The sequence below is a fragment of the Suricata suricatta genome, chromosome 1, assembly GCF_006229205.1.
Source record: "Suricata suricatta isolate VVHF042 chromosome 1, meerkat_22Aug2017_6uvM2_HiC, whole genome shotgun sequence".
Taxonomy (NCBI): domain Eukaryota; kingdom Metazoa; phylum Chordata; class Mammalia; order Carnivora; family Herpestidae; genus Suricata; species Suricata suricatta.
Genome location: NC_043700.1, coordinates 33,069,205 through 33,096,939, shown reverse-complemented (window position 1 = coordinate 33,096,939; position 27,735 = coordinate 33,069,205). Strand labels below are relative to the sequence as shown.

At 38.2% G+C, this 27,735-nt stretch overlaps 1 protein-coding gene and 1 pseudogene across 5 annotated transcripts; one reads left to right on the top strand and one right to left on the bottom strand.

Moving 5' to 3' along the window:
- Nucleotides 1-164: 164 nt before the first annotated feature.
- DDHD2 (DDHD domain containing 2) lies at nt 165-26,100 on the bottom strand. Of its 5 annotated transcripts, none has more exons than XM_029936173.1 (18): nt 25,825-26,095; nt 24,410-24,637; nt 23,595-23,785; nt 22,947-23,036; nt 22,281-22,401; nt 20,476-20,565; nt 19,406-19,541; nt 16,633-16,841; nt 16,286-16,353; nt 15,349-15,471; nt 14,168-14,263; nt 13,009-13,137; nt 12,746-12,901; nt 12,135-12,237; nt 11,825-11,995; nt 10,961-11,123; nt 2,772-2,879; nt 165-2,355 (listed from the first exon to the last, which is right to left on the bottom strand). In XM_029936173.1, the coding sequence occupies exons 2-17, from the start codon at nt 24,627-24,629 to the stop codon at nt 2,798-2,800; spliced, it is 2,148 nt and encodes a 715-aa protein (XP_029792033.1). In that variant the 5' UTR covers nt 24,630-24,637; nt 25,825-26,095; the 3' UTR covers nt 165-2,355; nt 2,772-2,797. The 5 variants fall into 5 exon arrangements, with proteins under 5 accessions (XP_029792033.1, XP_029792034.1, XP_029792035.1 ...); XM_029936174.1 differs by having other exon boundaries at nt 165-2,351; XM_029936175.1 differs by having other exon boundaries at nt 25,849-25,934.
- Nucleotides 7,962-8,456, top strand: LOC115288924 (annotated as a pseudogene).
- Nucleotides 26,101-27,735: the final 1,635 nt, after the last annotated feature.

Below are 27,735 nucleotides of genomic sequence, written 5' to 3'. Positions count from 1 at the left end.
TCGGTAGTAGAGACTGATCCCTATGTCACTGGAGCTTCGTGCTTGCCGCGCTTCACTGTATCTGCCTGACAAAAACACAGTCCAGGGGAAAGAACTTAAGGATTAGTTCTTTGCCCAAACATATTTTTTTAATTTGCTTTAGTAATCTGTATAGGGAGAAAAAGTAGGCAACTGCTCAATATGGTTTTATTTCAGTATTTCAGAAACTTTTAAATATAATCATGTAAAAAAACAAACATTTAAAAAGTGCAAAATATTAGAAAGCTTATCAGTGCTATTAATCTTTTCCATGCAGACAATCTCTTGCTGAAATAAGCAATACGAATTCTGTAGCAGAGAATATGTATAAAATGATGATACTCTACTATTTAAAAATAGTCTTGCTCAAGAGACTGCACAGGATATGACTGAAGTAGTGCAAATAATGTACAACTAAAGGGTTTAAATCAAGCTTCTCATCCTGCGTGATACGCAGCCATGATGCTACCACAGGTGGGGAGACAAGACATAAAGCTCATGTGCGGCTGCCGGCCCCTCCCCATCAGGAAAGAACCATTTCCAGGACGCGCAGCGGGTGACCTAGCCACCCCAGCACTGTGCGGGTCATCTTTGGTTACAGGGACTCCTTGCTTGTCCTTTGGTTTACTCTTAAATAGTATCTATTCTTCTCATATGAAGAATAAATTTAAATTTGAAGACAACTTGACAAAAGCTTCCCCTCTAAAATGTAATTAAAGCTACATCATTCTCAGTAACCCTTACTTCAAACTCAGCTTATATAGAAAAGTATTCCATATACCTGACACTTTTGAGCAGCTAAGTCAGCATCAGCCTATGAGCAGATGGACAAGGAAAGGCCAGAAACTGCCCCTGTACCCCAGCCTCACCTCTACTACCTCTAGGGTGACAGTGATTAACTTCCTTTTCCTCTTCTCTCTGGAAAGGGATAAAGACCCCTGCAGTTGAAGGGATGGCTTAAGTGAATGTTACAGGTCAATGCACTGGATACCACGATACATTTGCAAAAAAACATTAAAAAAAAAAAACACACCACTTGCCTGCCTATGCCACTCTATAAACAGAGGCCTATGGAAATCAGAGAGGAGTGTAAAGGACTATCGCAAAGAACACTACAAACTCTGACCACTGAGAAAGACAAGACAGCACAGCGGTGAGCAGATACCTGGAAAAAAATCAGTCTACATGCACCCATCATCTTCCAGGCACCTTTTGTTGGCATGTTCTGACACTGACTGCAGGAGCTGTTCCTTGGCCCCTACAGGCATCGGTTTTCCTTTCAGAGTAAGAAACACTTCCCCTAGCCACACCGACCTGCCCAACCAGCACTGCCTGCGCCACGAGGCTTCTCATACACGTGCTGGATTCTGGGTACCTAGGAAAGCAACGGCATTTACAAAACGTTTTCAGAGAGGATGCACAATACTACCTTCACCCAAGTGGGTATGGTGGTTGACCATCACAGATTCTATTTCACCATAAATGTACTCCTGAAAGATGTTTATTTATAATCAAAGCAGCCTGTCAAGGCTGTGTGATTTCAGGTCTTTCAGCTTTTATAACTTTGCCATCAACTTAAGAAAGAAGCTACTATCCGAAAACTAAGTCAGATTTCATCTAGAGTCTCCTAATTTGAGGCATGATATAAAAGGACAGGTCTAAGATATACAACATCTTTGCTTTATAAAGATGCATCTAATGTGAACTAAACTATCCACTTTAGACTCTGAGAGCAGCTCCAGCAGCCGTGAAAACACTGAACAGCATCAGTGAGGCCTCTGATCCACTGTCAGCTGGGGAAAGTTAACAGTAACTCTTGGTCCTTCACACAGTACTTGTAGGAAAGAAAAGCGGACCCAAAAGAATTTGGCCAACAGTCTTTTACACACCCACTTCCTTCAAGTGCAGAGAACACCAATGAGACAGACAGAATCCCAAAATGCCTTGTGAATCTCCAGAGCCTGTTTCCAAACCAGAGCATTTTCTAAAGATAAGCAATAATCTCCTAGAAAAATTTCTACCCAAGCCAAAATAAGTAAAACTCAAAACAGACTTTCTACTGTCTCAAGGAATAAGCAATAATGGGTGGCACCTGTCACTGAAGAATTAAAGATGCAAACAAGCCCCACTATGAAGAATGGCAAGTGCTTATATGAAGCCAGTGGTAAAAAGTATTAGGGTCTTCCCTTTGCTTTTCCACTCATTTCCGAAAAAGATTATCTTCCAAAGACCCCAGTGGTAAGTGGCAGGCAACATGCAGGAAATGGCGTGGCTGAGGAGAGGAAAACCGCAGCAATAAGCAGGTGGATTTCTGGGGAAGGATCCTTCAGTGTCTGTCTAGGGAAGAGTGGAAAGAGGTCACGATGCAGTCACAGCTGGAAGCAGCCAGGCAGAATGCCAGAGTCTGATACATGAACTTGCTTGTTACACATCTAAAAGGCTGAGTAACCTAAATCTCAGCATGGGCTGTTCATAATTAAAATTCTAACTATGCCATGGTAACTCTTAGATGATCAAAACTATTAAGATTCTGAGTTAAGAACCTAAAAATGTGTTAACCGGACCAAATAACTAGCAAAAGTAAATAAACACAACCCTTTCTCTAAGTGGGCTATTGTGCTTTTTCCCCAGGAACTTTAACTGGCGTCCCTCTAAAATCACCTAGTTCTTGGTGACAGAGCCCCAAGTCTATACTGATCCCCATCACACAGTATGTAGGAACCATGCTGCAGACATGACATTAGAAAACTTACATTAAGTAGCCATACATAGTTGATTTTTACTGTAAAGGCTGATCAAGGAAGATGCCCTGGGTTTGGTAGATTTCTTTGAGGACCAGCAATACTGTATCTTCAGATTCCCTGTAAAGAGAAAAACTTCTGTTGTAAAAAGCAGCAGCTAATGTTCATACTTACAGATGCTTTACATATACTACCTCTAATCTACACAACCACTGTGCAACTTCATTTTTTACAATAAAAAGTTCATTTTACAGTGGGATATTACTCAGCCATAAAAAACAATGAAATCTTGCCTTTTCCAACAATACGAATGGACCTAGAGGTTGCTAAGTGAAATGAGCCAGACACAAATACCATATGATTTCACTTCTATGCGGAATCTAAAATACAAATGAACAACAACAACAACAACAACAACAACAAAACACTCTTAAATACAGAGAACAAATGTGGTTGCCAGAAGGCAGGTGGGTGGGGGCAAACAGGTGAAGGGGATTAAGATGTAAACTTAAGATAAACTTATATAAACTTCCAGTTATATAAGCTGGGGCGCCTGGGTGACTTAGTTGGTTTGAGCGTCCAACTCTAGATTTCGGCTCAAGTCATGATCCCAGGGTCATGAGATCAAGCCCCGCATCAGGCTCTATGCTGAAGCATGGAGCCTGCTTGGGATTCTCTCTTCCCCTCCCCTGCTCACACATGCTCTTTCTCTCTCTCAAAATAAATGCTCAGCAATGGAGCCAGACACAGGGCTTGATCCCATGACCCTAGGATCATGACCTGAGCCAAAATCAAGAGCTGGACACCCAACCAACTGAGCCACCCAGGCACCCCTGAGCTATATATCCTTAAGGCAATCCTTCATGATGTTATTTCTTATACTCAAATTTCTTTATGAACTAGACAGAAGTAATTGCTGGGGCACACACAGAATAGTATCTGGAAGATGCATGAGATATTCATAACACTGATGGTCAGAAGATGGGAGCTAGTGGTTAAGAGGCAGGTTGGAGGGAAACTTTATTATAATACCCTTTTATATCTTGAATTTTGAACCATGTGATTGTCTTACCTTTTTTTAAACTTTTTTTAAATGTTTATTTTTGAGAGGGAGAGAAAGAGAGTGAGCATGCTCCCACATGAGCAGGGGAGGGACAGAGAGGGAGACACAATCTGAAACAGGCTCCAGGCTCTGAGCTGTCAGCACAGAGCCTGACCTGGGGCTCAAACTCAGGAACCATGAGATCATGACCTGAGCCAAAGTCAAACACTTAACCAACTGAGCCGCCCCGATGCCCCAGTGTTACTTTTTTTTTTTTTAAGTTTATTTTGAGAGAGAGAGAGAGAGAGAGCACACACGAGGATGAGCAGGGGAGAGGCAGAGAGAGAAAGGGAGAGAGACAATCCCAAGCAAGCCCTGTGCTGTCAGCAACACGGGCTCTGTGCTGATAGCAGCCTGCTTGGGATTCTCTGTCTGCCCCTCCCCTGCTCATACACTTTCTCTTTCTCTCTCAAAATAAATAAAACTTAAAAAAAAAAAAACTAAGGTGACCAACTGGATGGCTCATTCAATATTGCCCCAAGAATGAGCTCTGTGAAAGGGGAACAATTCTTGGCCATTTACTACTAAATTTTTTTATACTACCAGACATACTGCTAGACTTTTTTTTTTTTTGAGAGAGAGAATGAAAGCACATGCACAAGAAGGGAAGGGACATAGGAAGAAGGAGAGAGAGAGAAAATCTCAAGCAGGCACCAGCCATTAAAAAAGAAAGGAAGGAAGGGAGGGAGGAAGGAAGGGAGGGAGGGAGGGAGGGAGGGAGGGAGACAAGTTTAAAAATAAAATAAAAAGTATAGTGTGTAAAATTCATACATTGAAAACTACAAAACATTGCTGAGGGAAATTAAAGACCAAAATACACTGAGATACTGTATTTGTGGATCTATAGACTCAGTATCATTCAGATGCCAATTCTGTCATTTTATCTGCAGATATTATGCAATCACAAAATCCCAGATAGCTTTTTGTTTGAAATTAACAAGCTCAATTTAAAACGTAAGTGGAGGGGCGCCTGGGTGGCTCAGTCGGTTAAGCCTCTGACTTCGGCTTAGGTCAGATCTCACGTTCGTGGGTTCGAGCCCCGCGTCAGGCTCTGTGCTGACAGCTAGCTCAGAGCCTGGAGCCTGCTTCCGGTTCTGTGTCTTCTCTCTCTACCCCTCCACGTCTCATGCTCTGTCTCTCTCTGTATCAAAAATAAATAAAACATTAAGAATAAATAAATAAAACGTAAGTGGAGGGGCACCTGGGTGGCTCAGTCGGTTAAGCCTCCGACTTCGGCTTAGGTCAGATCTCACATTCGTGGGTTCGAGCCCCGCGTCAAGCTCTGTGCTGACAGCTCAGAGCCTGGAGCCTGCTTCCAATTCTGTATCTCCCTCTCTCTGACCCTCCCCTGATCACGCTGTCTCTGTCTGTCTCTCAAAAATAAATAAAAAACATTAAAAAAAAAAAAAGTAAGTGGAAATGCAAAGGACCTACCTACAGTAGCTAAAATAAAGAAGAATAAAGTTGGGTGACTCACAAAACCTAATTTCAAAATTTATTCTAAAGCTTCAGCAGCCAACACAATGTTTTACTGGCATAAAGACAGACAAATAGATCCATGGAACAAACTAGAACCAAGGTAATTCAGTGGTTCCTCTATCTGAATTAACTTTTCAACAAATGTTGCTACAACAACTGGATACCTATTTGCGAGCCAATGGACTTCAATCCTTACCTTTCACCATATTAAAAAATTAACTCAACCAAACAGGGATCATAGACCTCAATATAAAAGCTAAAATGATACAACTTCTAGAACACAAGTGATATCTTTTTTTTCATGTGTGATTTTTTTTAATGTTTAATTTTTGAGAGAGAGAGAGAGACAGCATGAGCAGGGGAGGATCAAAGAAAGAGGGAGACACAGAATCTGAAGAGAGTCCAGGCTCTGAGCGGTCAGCACAGAGCCTGACGGGGGCTGGAACCCAGGAATGTGAGATCATGACCTGAGCCGAAGCCAGACGCTTAACCCACTGAGCCACCCAGACGCCCCCACAAGTGATATCTTAATGGTTTTGGATTTGGCAAAGAGTTCTTAAATATGTTAAAAAATCACAAATATCAATAAATTGGACTACATAAAAATAAAAAACTTTTGTTCTTCAAAACATTTTTCTGGAAAAGTGAAAAAACAAATCACATTCTGAGGAAGAAACATGTATCTGAAAAGGACTTGGGGTGCCTGGGTGGCTCAGTTGGTTGAGCATCCAACTTCAGCTCAGGTCATGATCTCACACTCATGAGTTTGAGCCCTGCATCGGGCTCTGTGCGGACAGCTTGGAGCCTGCAGCCTGCTTCTGATTCTGTCTCCCTCTCTCTCTGCCCCTCCCCAACTAGCACTCTGACTCTCTCTCAAAAACAAATAAACATAATAAAAATTTTTGAAAAGGACTTATAACTATAATATAGAAAGAACTGCAACTTAAAAAGATGATCTATTTTTTTTAATGGACAAAAGACTGGAACAGGCAGTTCACCAAAGAAGATGTATAGATGGCAATCATACAAAAATATATTCAACATCATTAGGGAAATGCAAATTAAACCCCAAATGAGGTGCTATTACAACCCATTTAGAAAGGCTAAGAAACAAAACATGAAATAATCACACAGAGTATCCTTGAAATATGGAGCAAGTGCAACTCTCAAACATTGCTGATGGGAATGGGAAATGCTGGCGGGAAAAGTTTGGCAGTTTCTTTCTTTTTTATTCTAAGTCGGCTCCATGCCCAGCGCAGAGCCCAATGCAAGGCTTAAACTTATGAGATCATAAGACCTGAGATCAACACCTGAGCTGAGATCAAGAGTTGAGTGCTTAGTCAACTATGACACCCAGGAACCCCTGGCAGTTACTTTTAAAAATATTTCTGCCATATGACACCTAGCCATTATTCCACTTCTAGGTATTTACTGAAGAGAAACTAAAGAATCTGTCCATATGAAGTCTTGTACATGAATATTCACAGTTTTATCTGTAATAGCCAAAAACTGGAAAACAACCCAAATGTCCAGGTAAATGGATAAACAAACTGTGGTACATTCAAACAAGAGAATACTACTTGGCAATAAAAAAGAGAAAACTGATACACGTAACATGGAGAAAGCCATAAAAAAAGTATATATATGATTCCATTTATAAAAAAATCATACATAAACTAATCTATAGTGACAGAAGCAAATCAGTGGTTCCCTGGAGACTGAGAGCACATGGGAGGAAAGGGGGAGGACTTACAAAGAGGCACAAGGAAACTTGAGGGTGATGAACATGTTCACTAATTTGATTGTAGTGATGGTTTCACAGATGTGTATATGTCAAAACATATCAAATTTATATATTTTAAATATTTAAAGCTTACTGTACATTAACCATGCCTCAAAAAGTGTAATGTAAATATATAAATTTACGTGTGTGTGCACGTATTTTTTTTTATAGTAGGGGACCTTTTTTACCCAGTAAGGGACCTTTTTCACCCAACAAACTAGCAAAGATTAAAAAAGCTGAGAAACCTGTGCTGGAAGAGCTGTGGGAAACAGATACTCCCATACTCTTGGTGGGAAGATAAAAAGGTACAACCTCTATTTGGCAATAATTATCAAATATTACAAATGCATATACCCTTTATGCCAGCAATTTCAACTAGAGTATTTGCAGATCTACTCATGAATAGATGAAATGAGATGAACAAGTTGTATAAAGTTGCAGAGTACAGAAATCTAAAGAGACCCAGCAGTACAGGACAGATTAAATAAATTACAGAACATTCATCTAGTGGAGTACTAAAGCTATAGAAGAATGGAGAAACTATATATGATAGGCAAAAAACTCCAAGACTTGCGAGTAGAAAGAACAAAGCCAATATGATACTCCCGTATTTGTGAAAGGAGAGATATAATACAGTCACATGGTCACATCTCTGTTATATATGTATAAAATAGACCTCTAGAAGAAATTAGTAAAGAAGTTCCTCAAAACGTTGAAAATAGAACTACTCTACGACCAAGGCTATCTTTGAAGCTGTCCCTGAATTTCCAGCTGAGAGAACACAGCAGCCCAGAACGCCAGGAGTGGAGACTGATCCTGTGGGAGAGACGGGTTCATCATGGTGGATGACCTAAAGCGATTCCTGTATAAAAAATTACCAAGTGTTGAAGGGCTGCATGCTATTGTTGTGTCACATATAGATGGAGAGCCTACTATTAAAGTGGCTGATGATAATGCTCCAGAGCATGCTTTGAGATCTGATTTCTTAACTACTTCTGCTCTTCCAACAGGCCAAGGGACCAAACTTGGACTTTCAAAAAACAGCAGTACCTGATACTATAACACTTACCGGGTGGTCTAATTCAACTGTTTACCTTTGGTGGCGAGTTTCATAGCCAGCAGCAATGCCAATAGAGGACTCATTGTCAACCTAGACAAGGAACTTGCTCCATTATGTGAAGAACTGAGACAAGCTGTGGAAGTTAATCTGGCAGTGGTTTTGATGCATCCCTTACTTTCCTTGTAACAGGCACGTATCAAGGCATCTTTACAGACTGCAAAAATACTTGTGTCCATGTACTCAAGAAAGAGCCCCTTTCCCACCTCACACTAAATAAAGAGCCTATAGATAAAATTTATGGACAGATTGTTATCTTTTCGCATGTAGAGTATTTTCTTAATGAGATCTGGGGATATCACAGAAATAGTTCAATACATGGTGTTAGTCACCAACTATGCATGAAATTCTATTCAGTGGGTCTGAATCAAAATGGTACTTTGAGGGTGCCTGGGTAGCTCAGTTGGTTAAGCATCTGACTCTGGATTTCTGCTCAGGTCATGATCTCATGATTCATGACTGCGAGCCCCAGGTCGGGCTCTGCACAAACAGTACAGAACCCACTTGGGATTCTCTCTCTCTCTCCATAAACCCCTTCCCTGCTCATATCCTATTCTTCCTCTCTCTCTCAAAATAAAAACAAATTTTTAATTTTTTTTTAAATTTTTTTAAAAATTAAAAAATGATCCACTTAAGCCATTAAGTGCTTCCTGATATATATTATGCCCAGTCCTATAAAATGAAGCACGCACTTTTTATGGGGAATAACAATGAGGACATACTTTTCTTTATAGTATTTTATTTCTTTGCACGGAGTGTGAGGAAGATATAATGGCTTAAATAAAAGTAATAAAATCAGTAAAATTACTAAAAAGAAGAAGAAGAAAAAAACTGCCCTATGATCTAGGAATTACATTACTAGGTATTCACCCAAAGAATATAAAAACAGTAATTCAGAGGGATACATGCACCCCAATATTTATAGCAGAATTACCCACAAAAGCCAAATTATGGAAAAGAGCCGAAGTGTCCACTGATAGATGAATGGATAAAGAAGAGATAGTATATATACACAATGGAATACTACTCAGCCATAAAAAAGAATGAAACCTTGCCATTTGCAACAACATGGATGGAGCTAGAGAATATTATGCTAAGTGAAATAAGTCAGAGAAAGACAAATACCTTATGATTTCACTCATATATGGAATTTAAGAAAACAAAGGAGCAAAGGGAAAAAAGAGAGGCAAACCAAGAAATAGACTCTTAACTATAGAAAACAAACTGGTGGTTACCAGAAGGGAGATTGGTGTGGGGAACAGGCTAAAGAGGTGATGAGGATTAAGAAGTGCACTTGTGATGAGCACCAAGTGATGTATGGAAGTGCTGAATCACTACCCTGTACACCTGAAACTAATATTACACTGTATGTTAACTGGATTTAAATAAAAGCTTAAAAATATAATAAAGAACCATAACTTATAAAGAAAGCCTTTTTCAGATTTCTATCAAGCCACATCAGCAGAAATCATTCTTAAGAGCATGATTTTGGCTTCTTACAGGACTGTTTTTATTGAACTGCACTTAGATTATATGTCATGGCCTCTACTATATTTATTATCTAGAGACGAAACTGATTGCATCAAGTAATAATCTCCTTTATCAGTATTTAATAGAAAAATTCCTCTCAAGATGTTAAAGCATGTATTTTTTGAACTCTTACCCCCTACCCATCTTATTTTCCTAATTATATTTTCCTTTAGTTTCAGTTTATTTGGTATTAAGTTCTTTTCTAATATATGAATTTAATAAGCATCATCAATCCATTCTACAATCCATCAGATAATTATATTTAATAATGATTAATTCTGTTGAATAAGTTTTGGGGATCTAATTACAGCAAGGTACTATAGTCATAACACTGTATCATATACTTGGAAGTTACTAAGAGTAAACCTTAAATGCTCTCATCTCACACACACACACACACACACACACACACACACACACACACACACAAATTATGTGCAGTGATGGAGGTGTTAACTAATCCTACTGTGTTAATCACTTCACAGTATATACATGTATCAAATCACATTGCACATCTTATACAATGTGTCAATTATATCTCTAAATCTTAAAAAAACATTTAAACATTAAAAGATTAAACATTATAGGGGCGCCTGGTGGCTTAGTTGGTTAGACATCCAACTCTTAGTTTTGGCTCAGGTCACAATCTCACAGTTTGTGAGTTCGAGCCCCGCATTGGGCTATGCCCTGACAGCCACAACCTGCTTGGAATTTTGTCTCCCTCTCTGTCTGCCTCTCCCCCACTTGTTCTCTCTCTCTCAAAGTAAGTAAATAAAAACATTTTAAAAATTAAAAAATAATTTAAGCATTAAAACAAAAACAATAAAGTCTGATCTACCTCCTGTAAATACTTTCAAATGTTACTTTTAGCAACAGTAACATTCATACCCATCCTATCCCACCAATAGCCAAAGGACACCATGTTAAAAGTGGTTTAATTTTAAAAACTAAACTAACTGAACTCATGGCTGCTGGCATCATCAACCCATGCTCTACCAAACTACAAAACAAAACGTGTTTAAACCAGATTTCTTTAAATGACCTGCGTTATTTTGTAATTATCTACATGAGAAATCACTCTACTCCCAAATGTATACTAGACTATCCTCCCTTTTTGCATTTATCAAATATCTTAAAACAATGAGGCAAAAAAAAAAAAAAACCCAAAAACAAAAACAAACACCACTTACCAGTAGCACAGATGGCTTTGTAAAGCAAATAAATATTCATTAAAACTTTCAATAGGCTTCTCTTGTAGCACATAGTCGATGCGCTGGCCTCCATTCAGCATTCCCACATTGATGGGTGGGACTTCTTCTTTAACTGCCACATTGGTCTCTTCTGTGTGAACATCTGAACATGGACGAACCACAATAACCATCTAAAAGCTTCCAGCTCCCCCAAGATTACCCCTAAGTCCCCTCCGATGGCCAAGTTTACAGTGGGAAGAACTACTCTCTGTTCAGAAAGCTCTCTGCACCTTCCTCCTCTCAATCCCCTTAAAGTTTCTCCTAAGTCACAATGACTTTGTCCAATCCCATTTTTTTCTTTCCTGTACCTCTGATAGTGAATTCATTTGCATCCGGTTTATAAATAAATGTACTTATAGAAATCTTTAGACAGTTGAAAATTAAAGCAAAAAGAATGCAACATTAACTGTGAAATTAAGGAGATATATGAGCTAGTGCACAGCCAGGAAAATAAAACTAAGTAATGAATACCCAGACATTCCCCTGAAAAAGCTTCACAGAGGAGGCTCCTAATATCACCCCCAGACTTCCCAAGCGAGAGAGGTTTTTTAATGCTTCTTTACCAGATGCTTAGCTTCTCTGGACATTTTTCCTCACAAATAATGTTTTTCTACAATTTGTGACTATTTGATAATAATATAAAAGACTAGCAGAGCTGAAGGCCCATTAGGACTCACAGTACTGGTCTGTACAATAAAAACAGAAAAACTGATCAGTAAAAACTCCTGGGAGAAAAAGAATTACATCATGGAGTTACTCTTATCTGATCTGATGTAGGAAATCAAAGTGTACAGTGTCACTGACCACTTAGCTTCTCTGAACTTGATTCCAATTCTGCTTCTGTTTCTTCTGTAGTTTCTGAAGCTTGTAAGGCCGGGTATGGAGCTCTGGTAAAAGACTTCCAGGCCATCCGCAGTGAACCTAACAAGTTATTCTTAAGGTCCATACTCATCCTGGTCAAACCCTCTCTCAGTTCTGAAACATATATGAATAAAAAATGTTACATGGTTTACAAAGAGTTTAGGGTCCAACACAGTTAAATAAAGTGAATGAGATCTAGTAAGTCTGCACTGACCAGACGGTCTAGAATTACAAGTTCTGTACTCAGACTTACCTAAGTGCATACGCTTCCTGCCTTTATGATGTGGGATCAGCATTGGTTCAAATTCCACTCCTGGGACCACCATTGGTTCAATTCTATAGGCCACAGGATCAAACTACACAGGAAAAATGATAGCTACATATATACCTTTGCTGAAGGCACTCAGAAAGTCTTAGGAACTGTGTATCAGGCAAGTATAATTATAAGCTCATTCAAAAAAAAAGTTATTTTGCCTCAGATTCAATGATTATAAATTGTCTCATTACCACAGAATAATATAGGATAAAGCAAATCAACACAATGGAAAATTATATGCTCTTAAGGCACCTGGGTGGCTCAGCGGGTTAGGCATCTGACTCTTACTTTCAGCTCAGGTCATGATCTTGTACTTCATGGGATCAAGCCCTCCACTGGGCTCACACTGACAGCATGAAACCTGCTTGGGATTCTCTCTCTTCCTCTCTGTCCCTCTCCCTTCTTGTGAACATGCACGCCCCACCACCCTACCCCCTCTCACACTCTCAAAATCAAGAAATAAACATTAAAAAAAAAAGGAAACAGAAAAGTATGTGCTCTTTACTAATGAGCCCTAATATTCAGGTGAAAACACGTCCAATGCTTACAGGGTGATAAATATTGAAGAAACCTTTGCATGTTGGAAATTTATAGTTGGGGTCAATTCTTTTTAGTCCTCGGACAGTAAGGAACATTCCAATGGGCGAGCCAAAGGCAAAAAATATTTCTGGTTTGTAGATGAGCCGGGGGTATTTTACAGACACCTGGAAAGAGGATATAGAAGTATCTATCATTGATAACAAAAGTGACAACTGTTCCTACCACACCAATGGCAGGCAATAAAATGACCAAAAAGAATTAGAGTTGTTACCTGCCCAATGCCAACATCCGGATAGTCACCATTTCCAGTAGCATCTGTTTTATTGCAAAACTCCAATTCTTTGGTGATGTTAGATATATTCATCCCTGAAGCTGGCTTCAGAGTTGGTCTATTAATACCCTAAAGAATAAAATAATGCCATGAAGCTATGTAGTAAAAATATACAAAGGCTTATACAGTCTGTTTTTATTGGTTTGAAAGGATGCTGAGGAAAGTTTTGAATTTTAGGAAGAGTCCTCAAAAACAAGATAAAGCTGATAAAAAGAATTGTCTTAAATGATAAATTGACATTCTTACATCCTCTAAAATGGTAAAAGCTGTACACAGCCATTCAATTAGCAGTATAAACTTTAGGCAAACATTAGGAGAGAAAACAACAGCAGAGTATGATGAAGAAGAATGCTGAGGGTCACAAAGGAGATCAATGAAGTGCCTGCCCTTTTAACGGAAGCAGAATGTCTCTATGAATATAGAAAATAATGCAGATCCTGGGCCAAGAACTGGGCCTTAAATAAGAATTGAACAGCCTGATACAAAGTTGAAAGATAACTACTAAGATGTGGAAAGGAATTCAATGGCCAAAAAAAACTAAATGTAGAAGACATTACAATGTGGATAAACCTCAAGTTCATTACACTAAAGTGAAAGAAACCAGCCACAAAAAGCCACATATTGTATGATTCCATTTATATGAAATGTCCAGAATAATAAAATCCGTAACGACAGAAAGGCCAGTGATTCATATAAGGAATGGGGAGTGACTACTAATGGGTATAGAGTTTCTTTTTAGGGTGATGGAAATGTTCTCAAATTAGCTAGTGGTAATGGTTATACAACTCTGTGAATACACTAAAAACAGCTGAATTATACACTTTAAAAGGATGAATTTTATGGTAGGTGATGTGAATTATATTTCAATAAAAAGGTTATGAAAGGAAAAAAATGGAATGGTGAAAAGACTCCAGGGGAGATAAGATTTCTGAAGCTAATAATGTTTTTAAGGATGTCAATATAGAAAATGTGTTTAATATCTCAAAAGAAAGCCAAAGATCAGTTAACAAAATATCTTAGCTGCCTAAACACCTCGCAAAGCAAAAGATACATGGATGTCAAAACCTGTTCAATCCTACAAGCTACATTAAACACATACCGCTGAATTTTTTCTGGTCCTAAAGTAGTTTAATATCTTCTTTCTTGGTCCTAGGGGAATTCCCATTTCCTGAAGATCTTTGTCTGTACATAAAACCTAAGCACAGAAAAGCAAATATCTTTCTTATTTCTAGGCAAAATAAATGAATTAAATGTCCTGTTCTCTGAGAGGACTAAGATCTAGGCATTCTTGTTTTTTGCTTTATATTACTAGGGATCCCTATTGGTACAACATCATTAATAATTTTGAGAAGAGTATTTTATTCATAAAAGCCTAGAGAAAAATAAAAAGTATTGATACTACAGTATCAATGCTATCGTAATATAGATGACATTATTCCAAAAACAAAAACCAGATCTACAGAAGTGGCTAGATAAGGCATGACACAAAACACCCCTTGATTTCCATGCTGACTTAGATGTCACATTCCTGAGAAAGATTATATCCCTACTCATGGACACAAGCAGTAAGAACATAGAGCAAATGCAGAGCAGGATCTCTCAGTAGCACTGAAGCTACTAACCTGACGAGGTTAAGGCTTTCTTCACCCTCCTAGACTAGGTTAGTTCTTAATACCACTGTATACTTTTCCAACTTAGAACTTTGCCTACTTAGAACTGTTTTTGTAATAAAGTGTTTAATATGTGCCTTCCCCACTAAACTATAAACATAATGATGTGAGAGTCCATATCTGTCTTACTGACCATTCCATCTCTAGTAGCTGATATAGTGTGCCTGATCATATTAAGCATTCCCTAAATATCTTTTAAAGAATGTATTGCAAACCTGAAAAAAGCACCAAAAAAGTGGCAAAAACCAAAAACAAATAAATAAGCAATACCAGCAGTAGAGCTCTTGAAAGTATAACAGAAAATAAGAGAATAGTTAGCAGTCATTTATTCTTCCTCATGTTCATGTTTTCTGAGCTGTGTTGTTTTTCAGTCTTTGCTCTGCTATATGTTTGTCCATATGGCTCCTCTGAACCTTGCACTCCCACAAATCAGGATCACTTCATATGATAAAAAAACACATGAACAAGGTAAAGGACATCACTAATGATAACAGATATTTATGACTAAAATGATTCTAAAGGGCAGGCTCTTAGTAAGCGATAAGATGAAGATTAAGCAATAAAAATACTAAAAATGGTACAGCATAAAGTTTTAAAAGATAATTTTTACCAGTGCTTCCTTATCTACTTTCTCCTTCTCAAAGATACTAAAGAATTCAGAGAGTTGAAGTTTCTCCAAATCCTCCTCTAGTGTCAGTGTGTCTCCTTGATCCATGGCAGTATTTGGTGCATCCTAAAAATTAAATTATAAAGCTCATATTCTCTGAAATTTATTTAGATTTTCTTTTATTATTACTATTTGGCAATAAAAATGTATAAAAGTTCCACATAAAGATACACTTAACTTTAAATAAATTGTGATTTATATAAAATTTAAATTAAGAAGTGGTTAATCTTTAAGTTTGCAACTTCAGTTGAAACAATGTTCTTAAATAAATGAATGCATGAATTATTATCAAAGTATTTTCAACTTGATTAACAGAACATTTATTGAGCTCTTATAAGACAAAGCCTCTGTCCTGGAAGAACTCATAGTCCAGCAATATAAATAGGATACTTACATAAAAAGAGAAAACACATAAGATAGCATATGCTAAGTACGAATTCAACACTATAGATAAATGTTCACAGGACTTTGTTTTGCAAAAGATGTCTAAATATCAAGTCCTCCCACTTCTTTCAGACAGAATTTCTATAAATTATATCAGTTTGCATCCAATGTATTCTTCATTTCCTCATCATATGCAAACTCTACTTGAGCTCAATGATTCTCTAATTCTAATTATAGACCAGAAGTACATATTTATAATGGAAAATAAGATACCTGTAGTTATTCAGAATATAGCAAATATTTGTGGAAGCATATTATGATCTTGCTTCTATCATCCAAGAGCAAGAGAGATAATTATAAGTCTTTTAAAATTAAAATAAATGTAAAATCAATGTTATGGTATAAAACTAAACTAAGCAAAAAAACTAAAATTCTAAAATCTAAAAATCCATACTAAGAAATAATATATGAGAACCTATCTGTACATCTAAATTACCTTTTCACTGTCAATATCCCCCAAAGAATCTTTCTGATTTGTTAGGATATCAAACAATATAAGCGAACCTATAAGTAAAATAGAAGAAGGGACAATTTCTAAGCATTGGCACTACATAGCTATCTTTTATACAAAAAGTATTAAGCCAATTACCCATGTAGCAAAATCTATGAAGCAGGAAGTCTTTCTTTCCAATCCACCACCACCCTTCCAACCCCTTCCATACTATGCATCACAGACCAGTTCTAGACCTTTGAATCCGATACTGATAAAACACATTGTACTTAAAGAACAGGTGTCCTTAATATGTGACAGTCCCCTCTGGTCACAGAGAATTCATTTGTTACCTAAACTATGACCAGCAATGGATACACCCCCTTTGAAATTAGGGTTCCTCTGCAGAAAAAGCTTATATATTCGGTTCATTTCAGAAGCAACTGTGTCCACAATAGTCTGACAGTAGGTGGGGCTATTGTAGAAGAAGACATCCAGAATTGTGTCATTGGTGAAGTGCCTTAGGCGGTTAATGCTGGGCAGAGTTATTCGCTGCAGATCTCTGGGGAAAAAAAAAAAAGGTTTTTTTTTAATTTTTTTATACAGTTTATTTTTGAGACAGAGACACTGCATGAGTGAGGGAGGGGCAGAAAAAGAGGGAGACACAGAATCTGAAACAGGCTCCAGGCTCTGACCTGTCAGCACAGAACCTGATGCGGGGCTTGAACCCACAAACCGTTGAGACCATGACGTGAGCCGACGTCGGATGCTCAACCAACTGAGCCACCAAGAAAGGTATTTTAAACAGAAAACTTAATACATTCCAAAAGCCCCTCCAGCTTAGCCTTCAAGCTTAGACTTAGATATTTAAATATAAAACAGGCAATTAATCAATTTATAGGAAATATAGGGGACTCAGAGACAAGTTTAATTAAGCCAAAGGGGTGTCATCAGTGAAAGTCAGTGAGACCCTCTATAAGACAAACCTAGTTTCTTCAATACATAAATTGTAAGGAAACAAGAGATGGAAAGGTAATCAAGAGAACAAAAGAGACTTAAAAGACAAATTGGTGAATTATAACTTATGGACCTCATTTAGATTCCAGTTTAAAATGTGTATGTGCACTTGTGTATGTGTACATATAGGTATATTTGATGATATTAAGAATTTTTAGGTCTGATAATGGTGTTATGGTTAATATATTTTTTAAAAGTCCTTTCAAACATACATTTACAAATGAAATAACATCTTAACATTTGGTTCAAAAATAATATGATGGAAAAAAATAACAACATGGTGGAGTGGAGGGATGGGCAATAGACAGGGATAGGAAGATAATGGATAGAGCAGAACTGGACATGTGCTGAGACTTGCTGGAGCTGCGTAATCATGATCTGTACATGAATATTCATTATATAAGCTACTTTTGTGTACAAAATTCTCTACCATTAAAAAAGTTTTTTATAAGATGGAAAATACAAGAGGCTTTTCCTAGAATTCTCAGTATTAAGGTTTTTGGATCACAAATCAAATGATAAATGGATCAGCTCCCTTTCTCAATGCAGAATTTCTAAAAGCTGAAAAAAGGCAAAAAGAACTCTTATCCCTCAAAGGAACACATTTGGGGACATTATTTAAATCAACTTTGTTAAAACTTTCTCAAAATACCCAGAAAGATTCCTCAAATATTCAACAGTTTCTGTAGTTTAGAGAGGGCAATATGCCCTTAGTAACCTCTTAGTATCAGTTTGAATATGAATATGAACTCCATACCTACTAAAAGCAATACAATGCAACATCTGGCACATGAAATATGCTCACATCATACAGTATTAAGAACTGAGAGAGACAGAATCAGGAAAGCCATTTCCAAGATCAACATGGAAATAAAACTAATTACTTCCTTTATCTTCCACAGAAGCATCTGTCAGTTCTATCCTAAAACTATATTATGAACACACTTCTTTTTGGAGAGCCTATAGCTCTCTAGAATATCTGGAATATAAGAGAAGACATTACCATAAAATCTACAAACAAAACTATTGGGCTTGTGACTAAAGAAAGCCATGACTTAAGCGGTGCCTGGGTGTCTCAGTTCAGCATCTGATTTTGGCTCAGGTCATGAGTGCAGGCCCCTCATTGGACTAAATGCTGTCAGCGCAGAGCCCGCTTTGGATCATCTGTCCACCTCTCTCTCTCTACACTTCTCTAGCTTGCTTTTGCTTAATAAATAAATAAATAAATAAAACTTTAAAAAAGAAAAGAAAGCCATCACTTAAGAGGCACCTGATGGCTCAGTCAGCAGAGTGTCCAACTCTTGATTTCAGCTCAGGTCATGATCCCAGGGTCATGGGATTGAGCCCCACTTTGGGCTCCATGTTGGGCACATGGAGCTCCCTTCTGAGGGCTCCCCTCTCCCCCACTTGTACTCTTTCTCTAAAACAAAATCAGGGAAAAAAGCCATCACTTAAAAGTTGTACCAATTAGGACACCAAGCCTGCGTGGCTCAGTAGGTTGGGCATCAAACTCATCAGGTCATGCTCTCATGCATGGTTCTGACAGTGCAGAGCCTGCTCGGGATTTTCTCAACCTCTCTCTCTACCCCTCCACACTCGTGCTCTCACTCTCTCTCTTAAAATAAACTTTAATTTTAAAAAAAGTTGTACCAATTATAGCTCAAGTTATAAATGTTAATAATATAATGAATGTTTGGGAATTTCCTTTTTTTCCCCAAATGTGGACAAATGTTATCTAAATAAGATCACAAAAGGAACAATAAAATACTTTGTACATCTTGAGGTTGGTTAGCTTTGACAGTCGAAGAAGGAAATTCTTATACATTGGGAAGAAAGTAATGTTTGGCTTTAATGCTAAAGAAATAATATATCTGTAACAGTAAACAGTAATGAGCTAATAAAACATACTGGAAGAAGATACGCACAGCTCTTTACTCCTAATCAGGCTAGTTAAACCAAGGGATTGGTCAACATTTAATAATGTTTACACAAAACTTCCTGAAAAAATTTTTATACAATCAGCTGTAAGCAGAAACATATCAATGATCAATGATCAGAGAACATATTACAATCACAGTTAACAACTCAAATATGAAAGGTATTACTCACACATCTACACCAGTAGAATGCAAAGGACTATGCCAGTTGACTGGAAGAAATTCTACCCTCCCAATCTGCTGATTTTCTTGGGCTTTCTTAAAATGTGTCTGTAGTAGGTTCAAGGAAACACTGCGAAAATCATTAACTGAAAAAGAAATGAACTTACGCATCACCAGGAAAGCAATAAATTTGCAAAATTAGGATACAATGGATCATGTAATTATATTCTATCTTCATTTGCTTAGAACACATATTTACTGGAGTCAAAAAGAGCAAGTGGTATTTAGGGAATATTATTAGTGCATATAGGAAAAGCTTTTCCCTTAACCCAGAACTTTACTACTTAAAACATTTAATCTAAAGAAAAGCTAACTTCAGAATTTCTACTGTGTCATGGAAACTGTGTAACTATTTAAATAAAAAAGAAAAAATGACTATTTCAATTGGCCTTGCAGTTAGATTCCTATTCTAACTTTGTGGTTCTTATAAACAACCACAATTCAATATTTAAATTTTTTAAAAAATACACTGTTATTTGAAATTCATACTACATCAATCTTAACCTTCCAGAATGTATATGCTTAGAAGCATTAACTGGTAGGAGAAGATTCCCAAATTGGGACAATTAGACTCTGAATATATACTATTAAGTTTTAGAGGACACTACCTTTCAAAATCACATCGTACTAATGACCTAAATATTCCAAGTAGAACATCAAGAGCTTTATCCCACTATGAATTACACAAATGACTGAAGGTTCTGTCATTTAACTATATCATTTTTTGGTTCCCTTTAAATTTGGAATAGAGGACCATCACATCATAAAACAATTTTATAAGGATTAAGAGCCTGTTTACTCAAAAATTATTAGTTAAGAGTATAAACGATTAGTCTAGGGAATTTACTAGTACTTTAGGTCTAAGTTAAGAAGCTTTACCCCCTTGCCACCTGTCTTTAGCTCTCCAAATCTTATTATGCAGATAAGACAAAAGACTAAAAACAATACTTTGTCTCAGCTCAAAGGAGCACTAATATTCCCCCCTAAAGTGATTTAATTGTATAGACTTTGCAAACCTACCACACTGAACAATGCTTCGAAAGCGGAGATCACAAGCTGGTCCAATCCCATGGACTACAAAAACCAAGTGATCTATTTGTAAAGGCTCTCCTATAAATGAAATTAAAAAGACAAATTATTTCATATAACTGGTCTTATATTCTAAAATCAAACATTCACAAAAGATGAGTACATCACTTTAAAGTATGAGTATAAAGATGAGTACATCACTTTAAAGGACACAAAACAGTCCTGTATTTTACTTAGCAAAAATACAGGGATTTTCCTGTGTTTCTAATTTATCTTATCATAAATCTGTGAAAAAACTTTTCAGGCTTTTTTAAACTTTTTATTTTGAAATAACTACACTCTTACAGAAAATGTCAAAGAATAGTATAGACACTTCCCTGTACTTTTTATAAATCCAACACTTTAACATTCACCATTTGCTTTATTATTCTCTATGTGTATGTGTTTACCACACATTTTTTTTTGAACGATTTGGAAGTAGGTTGCATAGATCATCAGATTGCACACATCATACCTCTTTAACCCTTTAAATAGTTTAATACGTATTTCCTAAAAAGATTTTCTTAAATAACCACAGAATGGTTATCAAATTCAGGTAACAAAACATTGGTAGAATACTTTTATCTAATATTCCATTTTTATCAATTGTACCAATAATACGTGGTGTCTATATAAACCCTAAATGTTTAAACTCATCTTTGTATTTTTATATATATTTTTTAAATTTTTATTTAAGTAATCTTTACACCCAATGTGGAGCTCAAACTCACAACCCCAAGATCAATAGCCACATGCTCCTGCAACTGAGCCAGCCAGGTGCCCCTAAACTCATCTTTTTAAATTATATTAAGTCTAAGATGTCACAAGTATACTAAGTCTAAGGTAAGCCATCTTCTCTGCAAGATAAAAGGAATCTTATAATCCAGTTAAACATATTATAAAACCAACCATAAATGGGCCTAGCGCAACAGCATTGGATAATCATCAAGGTCCTACTAGAAAATAGTTTTCCTTAGCTAAAAATCTTCAAGGACAGGCGTTACCAGAAATATATTTCCTTTTTTTTTTAAGTTATTTATTTATTTATTTTGAGAAAGAGAGCATAAGCAGCGGAGGGGCAGAGAGAGAGACGAAGAGAGAGACTCCCAGGCAGGCTCCAAGCTGTCAGTGCAGAGTCTGATGTGGGGAACAATTCCACAAACCATGAGATCATGACCTGAGCCAAGATGCAGAATCAGAAACTTAATCAACTGAGCCACTCAAGTGCCCCTAGAAATAAATTTCTAATCAAACAGGTGGAATCACACTTTTTAAAATTAGGACTAAATCAGTTCACTTGTACCTAGTGATTTCCTGATTAGTACTGCCAAATTTGACCCATCCTACAATATATACTTAGCAACTTTAAAATAGACATTTATATCTATCAAGATTCTTAGTACCTGAAGCAATGTGGATCTCAACTCATAAGACCATATCATTAAATCATTTTAAGTTTTGAGGTAATCCAAATCCATAAAAAAAGAAAATCACGATTTAAGTAATAAGTGTATGAGAAGAAAAAAACTGGATGGCTCAGTCAGTTGAACATCATGCTCTTGGTTTCAGCTAAGGTTCTTGAGTTCAAGCCCCACATCAGGCTCCACAATGACAAGGCAGAACCTGCTTGGAATTCTCTCTCTCATTCCCCCACTCTTCCCCCAACTCCTGCTGCCTCTCTCCTTCTCTCTCACACAAAGTAAATAAATAGGCTTTAAAAAAAGAAAAAGAAGAAAAAAATAAATCGTTAACATTACCACAATGAATGTCAACAGAGATGTTCTCAACCCCTCTCTTCACTGTTCTTGGTCGACCCTGTTCAGTGGGTGTCGAACCCCATTCATCAGATCCTGCAACTGGCTGGTAATGCACCATAAGCTTAAACAGAAAAGATCAAAGCAATAAATATATTCTACATTATATTTATAAATATATTCATACATTTTGAGGGACAGGAACATGTATTTCAAAACAGAATACCTAGTCAAACCTCAACTGGATGTTAGACAGGCAACTCCAATAGCTTGAAATGAGAACCCTGAAAATATAGTAGGCCAATGTTGTACACATTAAATACCTTATAATTTTGTCAATTATACCTCAATATAGCCGAGAAAGAAAAAAATACATGTAGGCTTTCAATAATACCCTACACGTGTAAGATATGCTCACAGAATGTGTCAGTGATATTCTTAATCTATAGTGGCATAATTTTCACTAAGTAAATTCTTTTGTATAAACTGAATGAGGTAAAAAATGGTGGCAGTGGCTACAAGTTTAAATTTCGTAACTGTGAATGCAATATGAAAATTCCCTAAGGTTATCCTAAGTAGAACCCCTATGAAAAAGAAACCAATTAAGCTCTTCTTAGTAATGCAATTAATCTTTAATCCCAAAAGAAAGAAAAGTTTAATTTGCTTCACCTTTGGATTGTGTAATATAATAATTTCTCTGTTAGGAGATTCCAGTTTCTTTTTCCATTCATCCAGAGTTACAGCAAGCATGTAAGTTTCCTTAAAAGAAAACACCTTTCATTAGATTTCTCTAATAGCTTTTCTATTAAATTGAGGTTTGTTTTTTTTAACAAGAATACTACTACGTAAACCATTACATAAGAATATCCAACTCCAGTATATCAAATTATTTGAAAAATCTTTCAAAATTGCAACAGATACAACAAATAAAATCACTCCAAATTTTATCATCTAAACTAGATAAAATCACTGTTAACATTTTGATACACTTATTTCAATATTAATGTCTACTCCAATTTAAAGAAAGCAAATTTCAGGCTGTTTCTGAAGTAGAAAAATAAAATGACCAATCTTGTGGTCATAGTTTAAATATTAACAATGATCACCATTAGGGGGAAAATTTTAATTTACAGGCCTAACAGGCATAAAGGCATAACATAAAGGCATAACTTTATCTTGAAACTAATTTGCAAAAAGAAATGCTATATATGTAATCCAGACACAATCGAACTCTTTCTGGAAATTTCACTAAAATGAGTCACAGGAAAAGGTTATTAAATAAGAGAAGGAAAAAAGTGAAATGGGTCAGAGGAATACCTCTAATACTTGGCTGAAGCTCTCAGAGTAGGGAACATACTTATTATCTTTGTCTCCCTTGTAAAACCAGGTACATCGTCTCACTTCTGAGGCTAGCTCATCCCAGTACACAGCATACCGCATCCTCTCCCCCAAATGCACATCATATCTGCCCCCATCAGTGGGGACAACTCTCCCATTGCAATCTTTTCCTATCACAGATTGGAAAAGGGAAAAGAAGTAGATATATCAAAATAAACTTCCCAAAATACAATTCTAAGTTATATTCTAAATAATGTTATGAAACATACAATGAGTTTCTACTTGGCTAAACATTAAACGTAATGGGTCAGTTGGTTGAGCATCTGACTGGCTCAGGTCAGGATCTCGTGGTTCACGAGTTCAAGCCCCAAGTCAGGCTCTATACTGACAGCTCAGAGCCTGGATCCTGCTTTAAGGATTCTCTGTCCCTCGTTCTCTGCCCCTCCCTCTTTCGTACTCTCTCTCTTTCTCTCAAAAATAAATAAAACATTTTAAAAAACTAACATCAAACAAAATGGAAATAACTTTTTTTTTACTATTTTACAAACCATAAAACCCCCGACGCGGGGCTCGAACCCACGAACGTGAGATCTGACCTGAGCCGAAGTCGGAGGCTTAACCAATGAGCCACCCAGGCGCCCCCAGACCAAATTCTTAAATATTATTTTTAAATGCTATAGAGACAACTAGAAAAAAATCTAAAATTTATTTTTAAGAGTGCTCAATATAAGAACTATTACATTAGACTGCAAGAAATAGCCTTTATCTATTACAAATCTTCATTTTCATCCTACCAGAACCATAGGCCTCTTCCAGCTGCTGTGAATCCTCAGAGTTAAAAGGAATCCATGTCTCCTTAGAATCTATTATTTTACAATAAAACCAATGAGGAGAAACTGGTTCATACAAACTGCCAGCATCCATGTCTAGTAGCTCAAAGGAACTACATGAGTTTGGGGACGGAGATGGATCCGACTGGGACAATTGTTCCTGGTGTGACTCCACTGATGACATTTCGTTCTCTAAAAGACAAGATAAAAGAAAACTATCGGGAAAAAATTATTTTCCTTTTATTAACGCTGAAATTGCTCTCTCTCACACACACACTTGGTCATTTAAAGGAGCCATTTCTAAAAAAAAAAGAAATTTAAATCTAAACTGAAAATAGAAATAACTTCTTAGGACTTGAGAGGGAGCTTTAAACAAAATGCTTCTTATAGTCAGACCAACCACTTCACACTGATCTCCCAGTGCTCTCAGAAAACTGCATGGTTTTAATCAGACAATAAATTATAAGACAAACCCAGAATCAGAAGAAACACATGGTCAAAAACTTGATTGCAAAAAAGCATCTAATCACAATTTCAGTCTAAATCTATTGATAAAGGCAAAAAAGTAACTCCAACTGTCTTAGAAACACCTAGATTTTAGGGCTCCAGACCCCTATCATTACACATTTACATGATTACTGGAATCTTAAAATATTGAAAATAAAACTGTTCACTTAAGAATCAGTCAACTGTTATTGATCCCTGAAGTGTGCTTAACTGGGGACTAGGGCTCAAATATGGAAAACACGAACCCCAGTTTGATCCACTGTGCGCAAGCGCGCACCCACTCACACCTTTCAGGTCTCAGGTGAAAAGTAACAGGCGACCTCAAAAGCCTCCTTCCCTCAAAGACGACTCAGGCCTACGTGGTCCGACCCCATCAACTCAGACCACTCAGCAAAGAACACCGCACACATCAAAATATCAAAATACTCCAGCTCTGCGGAGAGTGAGCAACATTTATTGGTATCGCTGCCCCAACGCAGCGGGAAGGCAAACACCTGGCCTCCAGAGCGAACGCTCTCGAGGCTATCGGCCACTTTTTCTTTTTTCCTAGCACCCATTTACCTCGGCCACGTTGGCGTATCCCCTCTCCCCACGACCCTGGGCCTTCTGCAGCCCGGATCCGGGACCTCAGAGCTCGGGAACTTGCCTCCCCCCCGCTTCCAGCCCTGCAGAGAGGGGCGGAGCCACCAATAGAAACAAGGTAATTTCCCGGTACCTTAGGGCGCAGTCGATAAAAAGGGGACCCTGACCGCTTCCCTAGGACGGAGGTCACCCACCCCCGGGCTAGTCCTCCTTTCCCTGCCTCCGGCATCTCCATCCCGTAGTGCCTCCAACCCGCACCCCAGCGGGGCCTACCTCGGCGCAGCGCCTACCTCAACAAGCCGTCGCGGGCTCACCTGGCTGCCCGGCTGCCTTTCACACTCTCCGGCCCTCGCTGAGGGGGGCACATGTCCCCGCGGCGGCCTTTCCCCAGAGCCCAGGCGGAGCGGGGCGGAGCAGGGCGGAGCCTGCGGCCCCGCCAGGCTCGTGCCCAACACCGGGCTCCACTGCGCTCCCAGCTGGTGAGCGGCCGGCCGGACTTCAAAGAGCAAAGGTGAGGTGGCGACGGGGACCGCGGGTGGTAGCGATGGATGGGGCGAGGAGAGCAGCCGGAGGCCGGCAGGAAGTGTCGCGAGAGGTGGAAGGAATCGCGCGAGATGTGGCTCCTTCCTGCAGGCAGGGAGCCGGAGTGCCGGGCACACCGGCAGTGCGTTGGCCGTGCCTTCCACTCTGAGCGGGCGCGTGGGATTTCTGTGTGAGGTCGGAGGTCTTCGAAAAGCCGGGACGGGGAATAATAACACGTTATAGGTGTAAGGGAGCATTTTGAGTTTCAGTGGAAGACAAAGTTTCTTCAGGATTAATCACCCATCCTCCCCACTTGGTAAATGAAATGGGAAAAGAGGCCCGCTGACCCCGGGACTCAGGCTGACCGTACTAAAGGGCCAGGCATGGTGCCGGGAACCCGAGGGAGACGCAGATGCCACGCCCCTGGTGGGCAGTAGAACGACAGGGCGCTGGCAGCAGCTTCATCTACCCAGACTCCTGGGTGTACAGAAGAATGGATACAATTGACATCTGCAAAGAAAAAAAAAAGGTTACCTCTGGGGCTCTGCCCCTTCCCCCTTCTGTTTTATTAGGATTTCGAGGCTGCCAAAAAGATATGTCTAAAAAACGCAGAGGTGAGCTTCACCGGATTTAAAAGCTGCACAAGAGGTTGGAAACGAGATATTTTTGTCCAAACAAGATGACATAATTGAGGTGAAAAGTTTAAACGAAATTTCCCACAGTCCTGAAGCTAATGGCCCCACCCTGCTCTCCTGAGTATTTAGTTTTACGGAAGGCCTTGGCTCCTTTGGGTATTTTGTAAGATACTTGCCTATTTTCTAAGTAGATTATAGGGCAAGGGTTCAGGGAATGTCTTTTATTTCTCCAGAACCGAGGAAAAATTCTTATAACACTTTCTTTTCCAGATTAATAGTCACACACACAGATTTCCACAAGTTTACTTATACCTTTTCAAATTTATAACACCTTCTGATCTGCAGGGACAGAGTAAGGAATGCCAGTGCTGTCCCATTCTCTCGGATCTTGTCAGATGATTAGCTCATATCATTGACTAATAGCAGCTCTTACTACATTCTAGGTAGAATTGTAAGCATCCGACAAGTGTGATTCCATTTAGTCCCCATGGCAACCTGATGAAGTACAGACTACAGTTATCCCTATTTGCAGAGGTAAAATGACTTACCCAAAGTCTACTACCAGCAAGTGATGGAGTCAAAATTTTAAACACAGTATCTATCTTCAGAGCCTCCACTTAAGTAACTTACCTAAAATCAGTCAGTTGAGTGACAAAACCAGAACTTGAATTTAGGTTCTCTGTTTCCAAATCTCTATATCCTCAATAGACTGTTTGCAATTTTATTGGTCTCAGGAACTCTACACTGTAATTATTGAGAACCCTATAGAGTATTATTTATGTAGGTTATATATATTGCTGTTTGCTGTACTAGAAATTAAAACAAATTTAAATATTTACTAGTTCATTTAAAATAACATTAAAGGGGTGCCTGGGTGGCTCAGTCAATTAAGCCTCCGACTTCAGCTCAGGTCAGATCTCACATTTGTGGGTTCGAGCCCCTAGTTGGGCTCTGTGCTGACAGCTCAGAGCCTGGAGCCTGCTTCCGGTTCTGTGTCTCTTTCTCTCTCTGCCCCTCCCCCTCTCATGTTCTGTCTCTCTCTGT

Coding starts and splice junctions, on each gene's coding strand:
- DDHD2 (XM_029936173.1), bottom strand. CDS start 24,629: ATGTCATCAGTGGAGTCACACCAGGAACAATTGTCCCAGTCGGATCCA. Junction 23,037..23,594: donor GCTTCAGCCAAGTATTAGAG/GTATTCCTCTGA, acceptor TTTTCTTTTAAG/GAAACTTACATGCTTGCTGT. Junction 11,996..12,134: donor CAGGAAGCGTATGCACTTAG/GTAAGTCTGAGT, acceptor TATATGTTTCAG/AACTGAGAGAGGGTTTGACC.